This window comes from Dioscorea cayenensis, chromosome 8 (assembly GCF_009730915.1).
Source record: "Dioscorea cayenensis subsp. rotundata cultivar TDr96_F1 chromosome 8, TDr96_F1_v2_PseudoChromosome.rev07_lg8_w22 25.fasta, whole genome shotgun sequence".
Taxonomy (NCBI): domain Eukaryota; kingdom Viridiplantae; phylum Streptophyta; class Magnoliopsida; order Dioscoreales; family Dioscoreaceae; genus Dioscorea; species Dioscorea cayenensis.
In genome coordinates this window covers 9,350,506-9,368,895 of record NC_052478.1, presented here as the reverse complement: position 1 = coordinate 9,368,895, position 18,390 = coordinate 9,350,506, and the positions used below count along the sequence as shown (strand labels likewise).

General features: G+C 35.8%; 2 protein-coding genes across 2 annotated transcripts; both read left to right on the top strand.

The window, feature by feature from the left end:
* The first annotated feature begins 15,505 nt into the window (after nucleotides 1-15,505).
* On the top strand, nucleotides 15,506-16,424 carry LOC120267257 (protein ALP1-like). Its single transcript, XM_039274939.1, has 3 exons — nucleotides 15,506-15,583; nucleotides 15,668-15,896; nucleotides 15,976-16,424. The coding sequence occupies exons 1-3, from the start codon at nucleotides 15,506-15,508 to the stop codon at nucleotides 16,422-16,424; spliced, it is 756 nt and encodes a 251-aa protein (XP_039130873.1).
* A 457-nt stretch (nucleotides 16,425-16,881) lies between these two features.
* On the top strand, nucleotides 16,882-17,878 carry LOC120267256. Its single transcript, XM_039274938.1, has 2 exons — nucleotides 16,882-17,269; nucleotides 17,358-17,878. The coding sequence occupies exons 1-2, from the start codon at nucleotides 16,882-16,884 to the stop codon at nucleotides 17,876-17,878; spliced, it is 909 nt and encodes a 302-aa protein (XP_039130872.1).
* The last annotated feature ends 512 nt before the right edge of the window (nucleotides 17,879-18,390 follow it).

Genomic DNA, 18,390 nt, shown 5'->3' with positions numbered 1-18,390 from the left:
TCGTGGATCGCTTTGCTTCTTCAATAACGGACATGTTGGTGGAGATCTTGTTCTATATGCATAAGTCGGAATGCTTGAATGTGACTGCTCATGTGCCCCTCCAAATAGTTGTGCTAACTCGAATACGAGGTTGGCACACATTCCCTCATCTCAAACCCAACCTATGTCTTCGCGTTTGAACCTTAGCAAGATTTCCTCCAAATTGGTGCATTACGACCCACATTGGCTTCTTTCTCTCATATTCGGCTTCACAACCCTACCTACATGAAAGTAACATAAATACACACATATTAGCATCAAAACCCAAGAAAACTAATGCTCAACACAAGGAAAGAACACTTCGTTTCTTATCGCACAAGCACTTATCATAAAACTCAAAAAAACCTTAAAAAAACAATAAAATACAAATATATACCACTAGAAAACTCAAAAAACCTTTAAAAAAAATAAAAAACAAATATATACCACTATACAAACACACACACACACACACACACACACACATATATATATGAAGAAACATCAACTGCGATGATCAAAGAACGTCCGTAATTGGGCACAGTAAGCAACATAGACTGATTAAAAGGTTAATTAGGTTTAGTTTTCTATTTAGCTTTGTTTGGTTGATTCACTGTAGGTCTAGTAGAAATAGGATTTAATGGTTAAGATTTGTTCAGATACAGTGCTGAAATGGATTGAATGGTTGAGATCAAAACACTGGACATCCTACTTTTCACTATGTTATTATTTATACGCATAGTGTTATTGTTTACTGCACAATGCACAACCGTTGGATTGCAATCCAATGGCTTGTATCAACATTCATAAATTTCAAATTTATGAACGTATTTAACAAAACTTAAAAACAAATAAATACAACATATATATATATATTAAGATTGTGTGTGTGAGAGAGAGAGAGAGAGATATATACAGACCAACACCTCAAAAAATATGTTTTAAAAAATACCTTAAAATAAAAAAATAAAAAAGCCCGAGGATTTATTAGAAACTTCAGCCCTTTTCCTTAGTTTTACATTCTCCTCTTATTTCCTTGGCTTTCCTTTAGAGAAGATGATGAACTTTGGATGATCTTCCTCCTTGTTGCTAAGCTAACCCCTAGATCCATCGTCCATTCTTCTTGCTTGGGTACTAGAGGTAAGCACTTGTAAGCCTTGTTATTTTCTTTGTTTTCTTGGATGGGAATGATGGGTTAGGTTTGTATTGGTTTGCTTGAAAACTTCAAGTTTGATCTCCTTCATGCTAATTTGTCTTGGAAGCCTGATTTGAGGTTGTACTACTTGTTTTCCTAGAATTGTTGTATCCTAGAACAAATTTCTTTAGGAAAATGGCGGTTTTGCAGCTGGGAGCACTGTAGTAATATTGTAGCACTAGTGAACTTTAGTTTTTTCTTAAGTCTTTGGTTTATATTGAAGCCCAAGACGTTAGGAATTCATCGGTAACCTAAGATGCAAGTTTTAAGTTAACCCTAGGGTCGTTTGAAGGTTGCACGCTAGTGTAACCTAGAGATTTCTTTTTCTTTGATTTGAATGCTTTGTTTAATTTCTTGTTCTTGCTTGTGTGTGTGTGTGTGTGTGTGTGTGTTTTGGCTAGGAGGTTAGAGCTCGCCTTATGGCGAGGAGCTGGTTGAGGATTAGAGCATTTGGGGAATTGTAAATTGCCAAAGTTGTGAGTGGGTTTTGTTGTTGCATATTTCAAAAATAGAATATGATTCCAATGCCATTTTTGTTTGAATTGAGATTTATGCATAGTTTTATCATACTTAATGCAAATTGTTGATCGTTTTGAGAAGAACTTCCTTGTTACCGATATATACCGGAAAACCCTTGTTATTTGTTGAGAATGTTCATGTTTCTAATTTGGTTTGAAAATGAACTTCTAATTTATTGATTCATATGGATAAGGATGATGTTGATTGAGAATATGATATTTATACTTGTATTCTAGATGAGTTAAATTGTAAGGTTTTGATTGTTCTGGCATGCTTCTAGCATGAATGATTATGGAAGGATGTATATTCCTGATATTTTTTTGTTGTCCTAGTTATGAACTTTGTGTTGAGATGTATGAATTGCATTATTATGCATGGTGGTATCTTCCTGCAGTAGGTAGTCTTATTGACTAGCTTTTTGAGGTAGTGTGAAAGACCGGTTGATCCTTTCTGACCAATTCCGGACTAGGAGTAGGACCCTGATTGGACGGTCATCTGGGAATTGGAGACACTATACGGTGAACTGATGAGTCAACGTCAAGGACATGAGTACCTTAACAGCTCTGAACATAGCTGCAACCACGGTGAAAGTTTAAAGGGATTTCTAGATTACTACCTGATGGGTGCATTGCGATCTTGCTATTTTAAAGAGTTTGTGTTTTACATGCAATTGAGTGTTTGAGAAGTAATATCTTGTATATCTTATGAATTGATTTTTGATTTGTGATGGAGGGAAGAAGCCCAGCTGTCACTCTTAGGAGGGCAGTCTCTCACAAATTTGATTTGATGACGGGTATTATGTTTTATGAATTTGGAAACTCATATTACATATGTTGTTATATATGCTATTATGTTCATAGCCCCCCTCGTGGAAAATCTATACTTTGGATTTGAATATTAGAGTTTATTATTTGTTGTTGTTTGATGTTGTGATTGGAATTGGTAAATTCTACAAACATTTTGTCTTGATTTTGTATTCTATTCAGTTATGTGCTAAACCACTCACTGTGTAACTTAGGTTGCTCACCCACTCTCTTTCTCCTTTTTAGATTTCAGGTTCTATTGGTGATGCTCCATGGTTGAATGCTTGGCATGGCTTGTAGTATTCATCTTCCTTCATCTTTTGTCTTATGTATTTGTGTCTTTGAGCATACTTGCATGGTATAATATTTATAGATCCATTAGTACTGTAGAGTTTAAAAAATTTAGTATTGTTGTTACTTGTTTTCCTTCATGGGTCAACTTGGTTGTATGATGTCTTATTTAACTTTTGAGTTCCGTTTACTCTGTTGTGGAGTGTGCAGCTTCCTCTATTTATATTTGTACTCTGTAGCATTGGTTATGTCTATTTGTGAATTTTGTTCAAGATTGTGAGAATTCCAGGTATTTCATCAGCCTTGTGGCAACTCGAGGGCTGAGGGGTGGTATCCCTCCTCAGGTTGTCGCGGCGATTATTACATCCCAGGGCCAACAAATCGGGGTGTGACATCAGAAGATTTATACATTTTACTAATACCTTTCTCAAAGCTACTAACAATTAACTCAAGTTGAATGATTGAAATATCTTTCTAATCTAATCTTCCTAAGATCACGTTACTCAATTTCAAAATTCATCTATTAGGTCTCACCCTAATCTAGAGTATTTGTGTCAATCTATCTCTAGCCTTGCATGCTACTCTTTTTAATTTCCATATATCTATTCATACAAAATAATTTCTCAATTTCAATTATATGAATTTGTGCTAGCGCAACATTTAATTCAAGACAAGTAAGCATGCACAGTCGAGTGACTGTAGAACTATATATGAAACAATATAAAAGAATTCAAATTACAAAATACATCCTAATATTCATCGAAAACCAAGTATTGGAAGATGTTTTAGTTCGTTATCATTGAAAAGTACTCATCAAATCCAAAGAATGCACAATAAAGCACAAAATGTAAGTGTAAGCCCTAGCTCCAATACATTGTATGAACTCTTATTATTTGGATAATTATTATGAGACATCGTTTTATCTATAGTTATTTATGTGCATAGTTAATAAGATAAAACATTCTTGAATATTGGTTCTGCTCAAGTTATCAAATGCGTGATTTGGATAGTAAAACCTTGGAGTATAAACTGGAACAATATTCTAAATGTCCCTCGATTATTTTCATGGGAATGATAATAAATTAAGACTAGTATGTCTTTTGTGAGATGGCCTTGTTTTAAGAGTCATAGGATATGGGATATCAATCAAAGGACATAGATACATGTTAGGAAATAGTGTACCTGGATCAATCCGCTCTTGAAAACACTACATGGTTGTAAAGTCACAAGTATTTTTCTTAAGCAATTCTTATACTCGAATCCTTCGAATTGAAATCACTATAGATCTCAGATGAATCCTTACATGCTTTGACTTATGCCTAACGTCATTCGTAATTGAGTGGCAAGTATGGGCATGTTTTGGTATGTCACGGTTCATGCTGAGAGACATGAGTGAAGTGAAGGGATTGCCCCTCTCTGTAGAGAAAGTGAATACCACTGGCCACTTGATTAGTGAGATTGAGTAGTGTGTAGCCATGTTCAAGGGAAATGATAAGAGCTATCATTTACTTGACCTAGTCAATTCACTAAGAGATCAAAAAATTAATTAGCATTAAATGAGGGTGGCTCACTCCATGCCTTGTGCTAATTAAGATATTTAGTGGCAAAAGATTGTATGAGGTTGGTATAGGTTCCGTTAATTCTCAAAATTGACCTTCATTTAATATTGGGTAATCATATTATCTTGCTAGAGAATAATTATGATTTATAAGCGTTAAAGTTGTTTCAGCTCATTGTCGATGTTAAATGGACCTACAAGATCGTACACATAGAATGCCGGAATCAAGGTTCAGTAATTGTTACTCATTGGACCACCTGATTAGGGTTTTGATGAAAAACCTAATTAGGTGGACCGAATAGCTTATTTGGGTTTATTAAGTGTTAATTCAATCTAATCGATTTGGTTAATTATAATGGTTTAATTAAACAAGGAAAAAAGAGAGTTCTAATTTGATTAGGAGTGAAGTGTTTTATCATAAATTAGGGTTTTGGGTTTCGAATATAAATAGATGGTCTAACCCTAATATGAGAGAGAGACAATAAAGTGATTGAGAGATAGTCTTTTACAAATCCTAGCCGTCACCCACCCTTCTTCTTCCTTGGCCGCCACCGTTGGTGCCCTCCACCGGAACCCGCTGCCGCTACCGCGCCTACATCCCCTTTTTCTCTTCTCTGCAGATCAAATCTTGAGACTAAGAGGAAATTGTTTTTATCTTGTGTCTTGTTGATCGATCTCGGGTGCTTAATATTCAAACCAAGAAACAAGCGTTGTTTCTTTAGGTACTAGCATACTTGCTTGATTTCCAGTGGTGTTCTTGTGTACGTGATTGTAGAGGGGAGTCGCAATTCATAGTCCCTTTTGATTTTGGAGAAACAAGGGTACGTTCAGAATCGTTATCAAAACAAAGGTAAAACATTTATTTATCTATTTGTTTAGATTTTAATGCTAGTTCTGGCATGCGTTAGGGTTTTATTATGTTTACTTGCCGTTAAAAATTTTTGTTATCCGCTACATTTGGGCATGTATATTTTTATCAAGATTATTCCCTTCGTTGTTGATAAGATCCCAACACAAAAAACATAATAACCTCCCTCAATCTTCACAATCTTCTTTAGCATAATAGAATTCTTTGTAAGGAGACAATATCCATGACCTTCAATCAATGCATAGTATCCAATTATTCCCACCTAAGATCTCTCCTCAGGCAGTGCCATCTAAAATATTCTTCAATTGTAACCCCTAAAGCAAATCTCCAAAATGAATCCCCAAGACCCTCATGTCTTTGTCTTTTATAGTTGTAGAAATAAGGCAAACCATGGGCTCTACACGATCATGTACTAGACAATGTACTTGATCTTCAAGGTATTTGGAGAAAAAACTCTCTACAAAATACAGGGTTGTGTACCTAACCATGTATCTCTTGAAATGTATCCATGTTAACTTATTTCTACATAGTCAAAATCAAGAACTGAAATTTACATGGCCATGAGCACTATAGTGTAGCTGATCATACAACTCTTTGGAGCTCCTATTATTCTTGAAATCTATTCCCTTTGCTCGAAATCTATTCCCTTTGCTCTAAGCACGCAAGTAAATTATGGCCTGAGTATAAAATAGAAGCAAATTAAATACTGGGAATAACTAAAACCATCAAAAGAACAAGTAAATTGTTTAAAATAATGATTTAAAAATATGTATAATCAGGCACTTGCCAAACTTTCTCACACTAGCTTAAGCATCTACTAGTCCTCAAGAAAAATAAAAAAGGAAAATGAGAAAAGACAAGTGCTTGACCTGAGGCCTTAAAGCAAGCAATATCATTAATTTAAGAAAAAAATACAAAGCATTAAGCAAAGCATGCAACTCTAATAAAGGAACAAGTTTCAATCTATTTAAGGTCCCTCATGTGTGTGTCTGTGCGCGCGTATGTTCAATCCTCCCTTTGCTTTCCTTCAACTCAGTTCAAGTTATGCAAAGAAAGAACTTATTAGACCCTCATAAGAATTTTTCTTTTATGAATCACAATGGGAACAATAGCTTACACACATCTCTTGAGCTAGTCGTTTTCCTCAGTAGGTCATAACCACATAATGGTTCTACATAGCGTCTGACCACTCAAGAGTGACTTTTATACTTCGAAGATGGAAGCTCCATCTCTGTCCTCATAACTATAAATAGTAGCTTTCACAGAACCCTTGAAGCAAACCATTCCCCTAGCACAGTTCTATATGGCTTTTTATTCCAAATAAGTTTTGAAAACAACTAAAATTCTGCCACCTAAATGTGTCCCCATTCATATAAACCATCCAATATGTGTAGATTACTATATAGTAAAGACTGTGTGCTCTAAGAATGTATGAAAGAACCATAAATAAAGTAAAAGCTGCAATTAGAGTATGAGGACAAAGAAAATGACAATTTACTCAACAAATGTCATTTTCTTAGAATAAGAGGCTCTCAATCAATACTATTGCAAGTCTTCATAGGTCAGTACTAAAGAGTGTATTCCATTAAGCAAACTTTATGTAAGCCTTCAGGCCTTTTCTCCACACTTAAAAGTTGCACATTATCCCCAATGTATACACTATAGCACAAACTAATATAAACAATATGAAGAACAATTATGAAGAAAGATAAAGATAAAGAAAATTAGTACATCATTGATTTATAAACAAGAAGTTAAATCATTCTGAAAAAGGACGGGCATGTTTCCTTCTTGATTGTCCATGTTGAGGTACATAGCCTCCAATGCGAGTGTGTTGGTTGTCATTTATCCCTCTATTGAGAAAAATTCCATCCCCATCAGGGACAAACTATCCCCCCTAAAAACCCCAATGCATGCATCAAAGAAGGCCATCCACCCTCTAGGTCTTAGACAAGAGGTCTTGATACATGGTGATCATTTGTCTATGGGCCCTCAAGATTTTCTTGGCCTATCTTTTAACACAATCCAGTCTCACTTTATATGATGGCTTAGTAGTGTTGTTTGTTGTGGTCCTCCTCTTGAGGTAAGGTGGGATTTTCTAAATAGCTCTCTTCTAAAAACTCAGACTCTAGTGCTTTCAGATGCATATGAAGAGCTCCTTTTGCGGTCTATCGTGTCTGTACCATCCCTATAGCCCATAGGGTCTCAATTGATATTGACACAATCCCACTTACCATCTGCATATACCTTGTTCTCATAAGGACCCAAATCCCTCACACCAGCTAAGTGATGTATGAACCGTTAAAGAAAACTCTGACTTGAGCATAGTGGGCCTAGTTGTGAATGAACCAACCAAGCATGTGTCCCAAATGAGTAAAGAACCTCTTAGTCATGTTGAGAAGGTATAAGAAATTTGCATGTTGACAATGCTATTGCTATCTCCAGTACCCTAGTTGAGAAGGTAGATAAAGCACAAACCAGGAGATCTTATTGTGGATGTCTTTGAACTAGTCAAGTCATAGTGTGTGTTACGGGTGATGCACCTCCAATACATCTCCATGGGCATCCCTAAAGGTATATCCATCCTCAATATAGAGAACTTGACGGAGGCTACAAACCCTTCATGGTAGAAAAATATAAAGAAAATTATGTGTAGCTCATTTACCATATCTCTCAATAGAATTGAAACTAGATAGTGTCCTCCCGACTCTAGCTGAGGTGGTCCCCCTCTAGTGTAATTGTTTTTAGTACATGGGTTCCTCAATCTAGAAAATTACTCTTATACTTGGAACTTAATAAGGTCCTGCACCTCTAGACTAGCTCTATCTACTCTAATATGGCATAGTTAATCTGTCAACTTTCCATAAATAGCCTAGTCTGTAGCCATTGGCACTGCTCTAGATAGGTTGAGGCCGTAAACTATAACTCTGGTAAAGTCTATATAGAAGAACTCTTTCCCTTTGGTCTCTTTGGAGGGAGTTGCACAACTGTCTTGGTCCTTAGCATTTTAACCCAGGGCCGGCTCAAGGGTAAAGCTAAACAAGCAATCGCTTTAGGCCCCAAAAATTAAGGGCCTCATCTTAATTTAAACCACTATAATTTTTAAAATCTTAATTATCAAGATGATTATAATAACTCGAAGTCCACAACAACTTATGAATTTAATTTGAGGCCTCATCATTAACTTTAAATTTTTAAAAATTTTAAAATCCTATCTTTTGTAATTATAATAATTTTTTATTGTATAATTAATATTTGAATTTTTTTTATTTAATATTTCACCTATTTCAAATCTTTCACCAACTCGCTTTTTAAAATAAAAACTAATAAATTAATTTTTTTTACTTTAATGTATAACTACTTCTCTTCTTCTCCCAACAAACAAACCTATTTCCAAAAAAATATAATTAATGCTATATCTTTTCCCAGCTAACCAATCTATTCCAAAAATAAAAAAATAAAAAAAAATATATATAGGCATGAGTGACTAACGGTCAAATTTTCTAATTTCTATTATAAATTAAGATTATAATTTTTTATACTTTTTTATCTTTGCTAATTGCTATTGAGTTCTTGTTTGCGATACTCATCACTCGCTGACTCACAAGTGACAACTGATAGGCGACAAGGAGTTCCATGCATATATTTTCTCTGAGGCAAATGCAATTTATCCATATATACTACTCAAGTTAATAGATTATATTGTTTTAACCTTCTAATGTTATTTTAATTTATATTGTTTTTAAATATGTCTACTCGAAAGTCTGAATATGGTTATGCCAAACTCAAGAAAAGAAAGGAATGGAAACTTTAATACAGTCTCAAAAAGGTGCTATTAATAAATTTTTAACAAGCAATGCAAAAACAGAGTTAGAAAACATAGAAGAAACTGAAGAATGTTCTTTAAATGGAATGAATGAACAAGTTAGTAATCTAGTTGAGTTAAATGATATTCAAATACAAGGAAAAGCTAGCGAAAAAATCTAACATAGATCCTTATGAGGACTAACTTGTGAATGAATCTAATGATTGCATTTCTAAGAATATATATGATCCTAGTTAATGGAAAAATATTAATGCGAAATTGAGAGATTTATTAGTTGAAAAGGAGCCAATTAGAGTTACTGATATAGATTTTCCAACAGATAAATTATCAAGACATTTTTCTGCAACACATTATATTCAAAATTTGGCAAATGGAGAGAAGCATGAAAGACGATGGTTGGTTTATTCCAAAGTTTAAAGTATTTTGTTTTTGTTGCACATTGTTTAGCTCTATTTAAGTACTGGTAAACTAGCCAATGAAGGTACTAATGATTGGAGAAATCTAAGTATTAAGCTTAAAAATCATGAAACAAGCGATGAGCATGTTATTAATATGAGTTCATGGATTGATTTAGAAATTAGGCTATTTAAAAACAAAACAATCGATAAGCTTGCCCAAGAACAAATTAATAGAGAGAGGGAACATTGGAAAAATGTATTATTAAGAATTATTGCTGTGATAAAAACTCTTGGTAAAAATAATTTGGCATTAGAGGAAAAAAATGAAAAAATCAATCAAGAAAGTAATGGAAATTTTTTAAGTCTAACTGAAATGATTGCAGAATTTGATCTTGTGATGCAAGAACATATTCGGTGCATTAAACATGATAAAATTCATAACCGTTATCTTGGGTATAACATACAAAATGAATTAATAAATTTGTTGGCAAATGAAATTAAAGATAAAATTATTAAAAAAAATTTAGAAGCAAAATATTTTTCGATTATGCTTGATTGTACTCCAGATATAAGTCATCAAGAGCAAATGTCTTTCATTGTGAGAATTGTGGATGTTTCATCAACTCCAATAAAAACAGAAGAACATTTCTTAGAGTTTTTAGAAGTACATGATACTAGTGGAAAAAGTCTTTTCGAAATTATTGTGGATGAAATAAAAAATATAGGTCTTGATATTAACAACTTAAGAGGACAAGGGTATGATAACGGATCAAATATGAAGGGAAAACACCAAGGAGTGCAAAAGAGAATTATAGATATAAATCCTAGGTTATTTTATGCACCATGTGGTTGTCATAATCTAAATTTGGTGCTATGTGATATGGCTAGTTCTTGCACTAAAGCTATCTCATTTTTTGGAGTAATACAACATATTTATTCATTATTTGCTTCTTCTACTAAAAGATGGAAAATTTTAAAAGATACTATACCCAATTTAACTCTTAAACCATTATCATAAACACGTTGGGAAAGTCGTATTGAAAGTGTTAAAGCTATAAGGTTTCAAACTCCACAAATAATAAATGCTTTATTGAAATTAGTAGAAGTTAGGGAGGATCCAAAAACTAAAAGTGAAGCTAATTGTTTAGTAATATATGAGCTTGAAAATTTTTAGTTTTATTGGGTATGACTATTTGGTATGATATATTGTTTGCTATTAATTCAATTAGCAAAAATTTACAGTCAAAAGATATGTGCATTGATGTTGCTATAGATCAAATAAAAGGTCTTATCTCTTTTTCCAAAAATATAGAGAAGATGGATTTGCAAGTGCTATGGTGATAAGTTTCTAAATGTACATATTTTAGTATAAGTATTTGTTACCTCTAGCATGTATTTTCATAAGAATTGATGCCTATTACATGCTTAATCATGTATTATTTGCTTTGCAGGGCATGAGAGAGCCATGGAGGACACGAAGATATGATTTGGGTGAAAAAGAGAAGAAAACCAGATCGAGGTACTGTAGCATATTCATTGTAGCAGATACTGCAGATTGAGTACTGTAGCAGTGGTGCTGTAGCAAGAACAATATAGCTGCCACTGTAGCACCTGGAGTGTTTTCAAGTCCGGATTTGATCTAGGCCATACGGCCTTAATGCTGCCCTGGATTGACCCCGGGATAAATACTGTAGCTAGAGAAGAGGAGAGTTTGTTTGAAGGCATACTGGGTTAATGAGATGTTCATTGAGCCTGTATGGATACTGTTACTAGAGCTAAAATAGAGTTTTCCTACTTCATACTGCCTCAATGCACCGGTCATTAAGACAGTATGGAGGTCCTCATTAAGCCAGTATGGAGCCAGTATGGAGGCCATTTTGGGGTTTTTGAGTCTATTTTGATGGGCATACGGGCTGTTTTTGAGAGAGGATATATCGGGGCATATGAGGGCATTTAGAGGCTCTTCTTTTGGGGACTTTTGGACTTTTGGCAGCCAACACTTGGGGGAGAAGAGGAGAAATGAAGACATCATCTTGTTAGAGCTTGGCTTGAAGCTTGGAGGTGATCAAGAGCTTGGATCTCAAGGGGAAAGTTTCATCATCAAGGGAGGAGGAGCATTCGGCATTCCTTGGGCTAGAGGAAGCGTCATTCGGCCGGCATTGTTCTTCTTCATCATCATTCGAACTAGGGAGTGCGATTTATGCATTTGTCTCTTGTTTTTCTTGAGTTTGTGATACTTGTTTGTATGATGGCACACTAGACCCTCAAGGCGACTTGATGTAGGTGAACCTTAGGGGGTTCATCATGTATTGTGGATGCCATACTTCTATTTAGAGTGCATTGGTGTGATTTATGGTTTGGCTCATTATTCTTCATGTCTAGAACTATAACATAGAGAGATCCTTAGTTCTTTATTGAGTTGTACTTGTAAATGTGACCTACTCACATGTACTAGATCATTAATAAACTATAAGGGGTTTTCTTGAATCGATATTGACAAGGTCTCCTTGCATATATCCCGCAAGTGCACGGGTTTGTCGAAGTAATAATCCCGGATGAGCGGGGTCGAATCTATAGGGAGTAGGGAGTAAAGACACTTAATTTGATTCTTAGCTATGTGGAGTATCAACAATGATAAGTGTGGTAATGATTCAATTCTCAGAAATTAAAAGCAACAAGTAAGAGAGCAAAAGTAAGGAGGAGGCAAGGCAATCGATAAAGATGGGGTACTCGGATGATGCTTCACCTAGGATAATCGCTTCAAGTGCAAGAACTCTCTATTATGCTTCCTAATCAATGCAATGGTGAGTTATGGAAATCCTTATGTACATAATCCCAAATCTAAGGTCAACTATGCCTAACTCTATACATGTCCCGGAGGAGAAATCGAACAATCTCAACACCTCGCACTCGCATAGAGTTGCAATGAGCTCTAGGGATTCCAAGTGATAAATCTCTTCCTAGATTTAGACCTAACCCTTTGGTCCAGGCAGAAGGTCCCTAGCCACAATTAAGCCCTAGATACTAAGGGTCTGTTTGTTTCACAGGGGTGGAGCCCGAAGTGACCGAAGTGGTGACTTCTAACCCACTTCAACCTGTTTGTTTCACCGGTTAAGAGCCCGAAGTGGTGATGTGACACCTCCATTATCCATCCACTTCACCCATTCCACTTTAGAGAAAAAAAAGGGGAAGTGGGATTTTTCCGGGTTTTTTTCATCAGTAGTGAAGTGGACTTTACGTACCACGTGATTGTCGGGGCCCTCGCTCGGATCACCGCTTTTATCCATCACTTCGGCCTCTCGTCTTTCCCATCGCTTCGAATCCTCACTTTCCCCTTTGTAATGGCATCGTCACTTCTACATTAGGGTTTTCATTTTCCCGTTGAGAGGCTCTTCTGTCTCCCACCGCTTCTTCAGTTTGCCGTGGTTTTACAGTCCGGAGTTTTCTCATTTGTCGTGGTTTTCCGGTCGGGGGTTTTCTCATAGCCGAGGCACACCTGAGGTAATGCATCCTCGCATCTCCGACATCCTCATTCTCATAGAGAAATATGTGGTTTTCCAGGGTTGGGGTTTTTTTTGTCGTTCGGATCATTTATAGCCCTGTTTTTTATCTACGTCTTCAGATTTTTCACCATATTTTCAATCTTTCGGTGTTTTTTTCATTTTTCCACTTTCCCGGCCATTAACTCGGAGGCCCCTGATATGTTGTTTGATACTAAATTTGGAAGTCAAGTCGCTGGCTTCATGGTTTTTTTGGTAGGGTTTTGATATCTTCATCGGGCCGTGCTTTTGCATTTTTATATTTGTTAATTTTTTTCCATTGATTTGGATGATGAGTTTATGATTTTTTTGCCTCAATCTTTATTTTTCCTTTTTGTTTTTTTATTTGCTTTTTTTAGTTGACTACTAACTCATATGTGATTATAACCCTACGGGTTGATGTTATGCTCTTCAATTTGTGGTTTTTTCATGGCCGATCTATGGTTGTCTTACATCGTGGTTCGTGCAAAATTTTTGTGATCTTCTCTTTTCTTCATGGATTTTTGATTTGTTTGTTCTTTTTTTCGGTGTGCTTGGACACAATTATTCATAACATGTTGCTCGAATCACCCTGCTTTTGCAAACCGGATCTATGTTATGTTGCTTGATTAATATTTGTTTAATTTTTTTCCTTCCGCTCGCAATGTATGTCCATGTTTTTAGTCCATATTCTTTGGGGTTTTTCTTCATGGTAGATCTATGATTAATATTTGTTTAATATTATGTTTTCTGTCGCTTAGTAAAAAAATTTTTTTGAAACTATGGTTGTTAGCAAGCTGCATGCAATAGTATTACCTTCATGAGTTAATGACACTAGATTTGTTGATTAACATTGTGGTTGACTTCGAATTTTCTGTATGTTAATGTCAAATTCATAATCCTTATAATCTGCATAATGTTGCAATTAGTTGTTCAATTCATTCACATTTCTTTTTAGCGTTTTTCATTCTCTAATAGTTATGAGTTAATGCCAAATTTATAATCCTTTTCAACCTCGCAGAATGTTGCAATTAGTTGTCTAATTCATTCACATTTCTTTTTGGTATTTTTCATTCTCTAATAGTTATGAGTTAATGACAAATTTATAATCCTTTTTAACCTCATGTAATGTTGTAATTAGTTGTTTACTTGATTCACATTTCTTTTGGTATTTTCATGCTCTAATAGTTATGAGTTAATGTCAAATTTAGAATACTTTTAACCTCCAGAATGTTTCAATTAGTTGTTTAATTCATTCACATTTCTTTTGGTATTTTCATTCTCTAATAGTTATGGGTTAATGTCAAAACCTGCAGAATGTTGCAATTAGTTGTGTTATTCATTCACATTTCTTTTGGTATTTTCATTCATGACTAGTTATGAGTTAATGTCAAAAACCCGCGAATGTTGCAATTAGTTGTGTTATTCATTCACATTTCTTTTGGTATTTTCATTTTCTAATAGTTATGAGTTAATGTCAGATTTATAATCCTTTTTAACCCTGCAGAATGTTGCAATTAGTTGTTTAATTCAATCATATTTCTTTTGGTATTTTCATTCTCTAATAGTTATGAAACCTGTTTGATTTTTCAATGGCTTTTAGTTATCATGTCTAAGATCTCTTGCTTAGTAAAAGTTTTTAAAACAATGCTAGTTATGAAACCGCTTTGTTATTCAATCATATGCCTTTAGTTATTATGTAATTTATTCCTCTATAAGATTTCTGAGGTGATGAAATTATTTATTTTTTTTGGTGCTACTACCATACATATTTATGCATGTGTGGCCAAGGAGGTCCATATTTATGCAGGTTTTTGGTAATTTCATTCCGAAAACCATTGCCTATGTGGGATATTTTTCCTATGTCCTTACTCGCATGCTATAATTCTACTATGCTTTTTTTCATTGTGTGCTTTCGTTTGGAATGTCTGTCTAATTTTTGTCCTTATACAATGCTAGTGTGTCTCAGCTTTGTTATTCTTATATATGCAATGCTCCTTTGGAATGATGTACAATTATTTGCCTGCTTTAATTTTTCCTTCTTATGTAATGCTAGGGTGTACAAATTTGAGTAAATGGATAGTTGGGTTCATAATAAGCATGCCATACCCCTCACAGCCGCATTCACAACAATTGTTGTAGTAGTTGTTTTTTTGTTTGAAGAAATGCACCAACCTAGGGTGTCAAGGTCTCGACGACCTTCTCTTTTCGAGAGACCCTAACTAGGAAGCGCCACATGGAACATATATTAAGGGGTGGACAAGACTCATCGTGTTAGTTACCTTAGGATGGATGTAGGGTCGCTCATGCATTTATCCTCCATTATGCGTGATAGGCACTTACTTGTGGATACAAGACATGTGTCCATTGAGGAGCAACTAGCAATTTTCCTACACATAGTTGGGCACAATACTGAAGAATAGAACAATGCGAATAGAGTTTCTCCGGGTCGGGGAAACAATTAGCGGATATTTTAATAATGTTCTAATCATGCGGTATGTGCACTACGTGATGACTTTAGTACAACCTCCTAGTGGGATCTGTCACCCCGAGATTGAAGCTAACCCAAATTGGTATCCTCACTTCAAAGTAAGTATGTCATAATCCTATAGAAATTTTGAAGATAATTACTACATCCAATTGATATGTCCATAACGCTTACTTGTCCTGTAGGACTGTGTGGGGTTGTTGGATGGTACGCATGTTGATGCGTCCGTTCCCCCGTTAGAGTTACCACGTTTTCGTGGTCGGAAAGGACCAACGCAAAATGTGCTAGCGGTAGTCAACCCAGACCTCAAGTTCACCTATGTACTTGCTGGTTGGGAAGGATCTGCAAATGATTTCACCGTATTAAGAGACGCAATATCACAACCACAACCTGAGGGCCTCAAGATAATAGAAGGTTGCCAATCTTGTCTTTACCTTTTAGATCCTCAACTTTTTGCAATTAAATTATGATTCATCGTAGTAAACTCTTGTAGGGAAATATTACTTGATTGATGCGGGATATACTACCATGAATGGGTTCATTGCGCCTTATCGAGGTGTTCGATACCATTTAAAAGAACATAACGGAAGGGCTCCAATGAACCCAAAGGAATTATTCAACTTAAGGCATTCTATGTTGCGGTCACATGTTGAGCGTGCGTTTGCCACATTAAAGAATCGATTCAAAATTTTGACCTCCCACCCGTTTTTCCCTTTTAAGACTCAAGTTTTGTTGGTTCTTGCGTGTTGTATCATTCATAATTACATAGAAGGTGTTGATCCAAGCGATCAAATCTTCCATGACAGAAGATTGCAGGATGATGAGGTTCTTTCATCGCAGCCGCGTTCACAGCGAGAACAACGTGAAGAGAACAGACAGTGGGTCAAGTTAAGAGATAAAATCGCTAATGAGATGTGGTGTCAATATTCTGGCAGTATCTGAATGCTATTTTTAGTTGATGTGTTTCTTTGCCTGCTTAATTTGCTTTCCCAGAATGATTTCCATGAACATCTTCATATCTTGCATGTATTAAATTTATGCGGTACAAGCATGCATTTGACTGTATTAGACATGCTAGCAATGGTTGTTCGGATGAATTGTATTAACTACTTTTTCTAGAATTATCAATTGCTTTATATTACTGCAATGTATGTCTGCTCTTTTCAAATGTTATTCATGCTATGCTATCTTCAACACTTTATTGGGTATTTGTTTTTTTGTGTTTTGGGTTTTGGGTTTTCATGAGTTTGTGTAGTTTTTTTCTTTGTCATGCATGAACATTTTCATTATTTATGAATATTCCTGCATCATATAGCATATACCATCTTGTTCAATCTAGTATCTTGCATGAACCATCTGACATGCATCATTAGTTTTCATAATTAGAATTTCATCGAGCATGGAAGTTGGAAATTGCGCAAACGACAGTGCGAATGCGAGGGCTGCCAAAGGAAAACGCGGAACTCCCAATAAGAGATGGAAGGCAGAATTTGATAATTTTCTGATTCCGGTGTTGGTTGAGCAAGCCAACAAAGGGCTGAAGTGTGACAAATCTTTCAAAAGAGTTGCTTTTGCCCATGCTGCATCGGCAGTGAACACCAAATTTAACACTGACTTTACAGCGGAAAATGTTGAGAACCACTACCGGACACTGAAGGCTCGATACGTGGAGATTAAAAAGGCAAGAGACTTGAGTGGGGCGGGATGGGACAACGAAACGAAAATGATTACCCTTGACCCAATCGTTGCATTCACTTATACGGAGGTATATTTCTTTTTGTTTGTTGGTTAGTTTTTTTCGCATGCTTTGTTATCTCGTGTTCACCATAGTCATGTTGTTTTTTTTTTTTGGATTTTGTATGCGCGCACATCCAGCTGCAAAAGCTTTCATCAACAAACCTATTGAAAACTATGAAGGGTTACGGATTATTTGTGGCGAGGATAGTGCGACAGGGTCATATGCGACATCTCTGTATTCGGATTTTGGAGAGAAAACTATTGGAGATGAAAATAATGAGAATGAGAACTCGGACTCACCAGTCGATCAACGTAATAGTGATGATGATGGCACTGGGAATTCAGCACCTCCAATTGCGCGTAGTCCTGCAATGTCATCGAGCATGAGGTCCCAACGAACAAAGGGGAGCAAAGACATTCCAATGATGGCTGATCTGGTGACAGTTGTCGGGGAAATGGCAGCGACAATTAGAAACCCTACACATTGGTCAGAAACACTGTATTCAAGGGTTATGGAAGTTGAGGGCTTCACTGAGCATGTGCTGGAAGATGTGTTTGATTATCTCCAGGAGAGAGAAGCTGAAGCGAGAAAGTTCATGGTTAAACGGTTAGAGATGAGGGAGGCCTGGGTTCGGAAGTATCTCGCCAACCTTGCTTAAATGTTGGTTGCTGCAGGGGATTACTGGACCTTGTTTAGCTAAAAGGTTGTTTGGGACATGACTGCTTTATGCAATATCTGCACTGCTTTATGCATTATCTGCATCCATATGAGGGAGGCCTGGGTTCGGAAGCATCTTGCACTAGTTTCATCCCATGCACTTGGTCAAACAATCATGTTACATTTTGTTTGCTGATGACCTAGCATGCAACTGACTATTTGTGGACATGGCTGTAGCATGTGGCCTCGTTCTATGGTATTCTATCTATGACACTATCTATGATGCAGCTATCTAGACATATGTAGACATAATCTGCTGTGTTTTGATTTATTTGCCTCTGCAGGTTATTTCCTATTTGGTTTGTCTTGTTTAATTTGTTTATGTTCTTCACCAATGTTTCTTTGATTTACTTCTGTCATGCTTTTGTGGTTCATGTATTCATATTTTGTATTTTCTTTATGTTTGTTTTCTAGCTGCAGGTACAGGTATTTTGGCAATGATGAGGCAATGTT

Excerpts from the sequence above, each read along its gene's own strand:
- LOC120267257 (XM_039274939.1), top strand. The coding sequence starts at position 15,506 with ATGACTTTAGTACAACCTCCTAGTGGGATCTGTCACCCCGAGATTGAA. Across the intron at positions 15,584-15,667 it reads ATTGGTATCCTCACTTCAAA|GACTGTGTGGGGTTGTTGGA; the intron begins GTAAGTATGTCA and ends CTTGTCCTGTAG. Across the intron at positions 15,897-15,975 it reads GGGCCTCAAGATAATAGAAG|GGAAATATTACTTGATTGAT; the intron begins GTTGCCAATCTT and ends AAACTCTTGTAG.
- LOC120267256 (XM_039274938.1), top strand. The coding sequence starts at position 16,882 with ATGGAAGTTGGAAATTGCGCAAACGACAGTGCGAATGCGAGGGCTGCC. Across the intron at positions 17,270-17,357 it reads ATATTTCTTTTTGTTTGTTG|CTGCAAAAGCTTTCATCAAC; the intron begins GTTAGTTTTTTT and ends GCGCACATCCAG.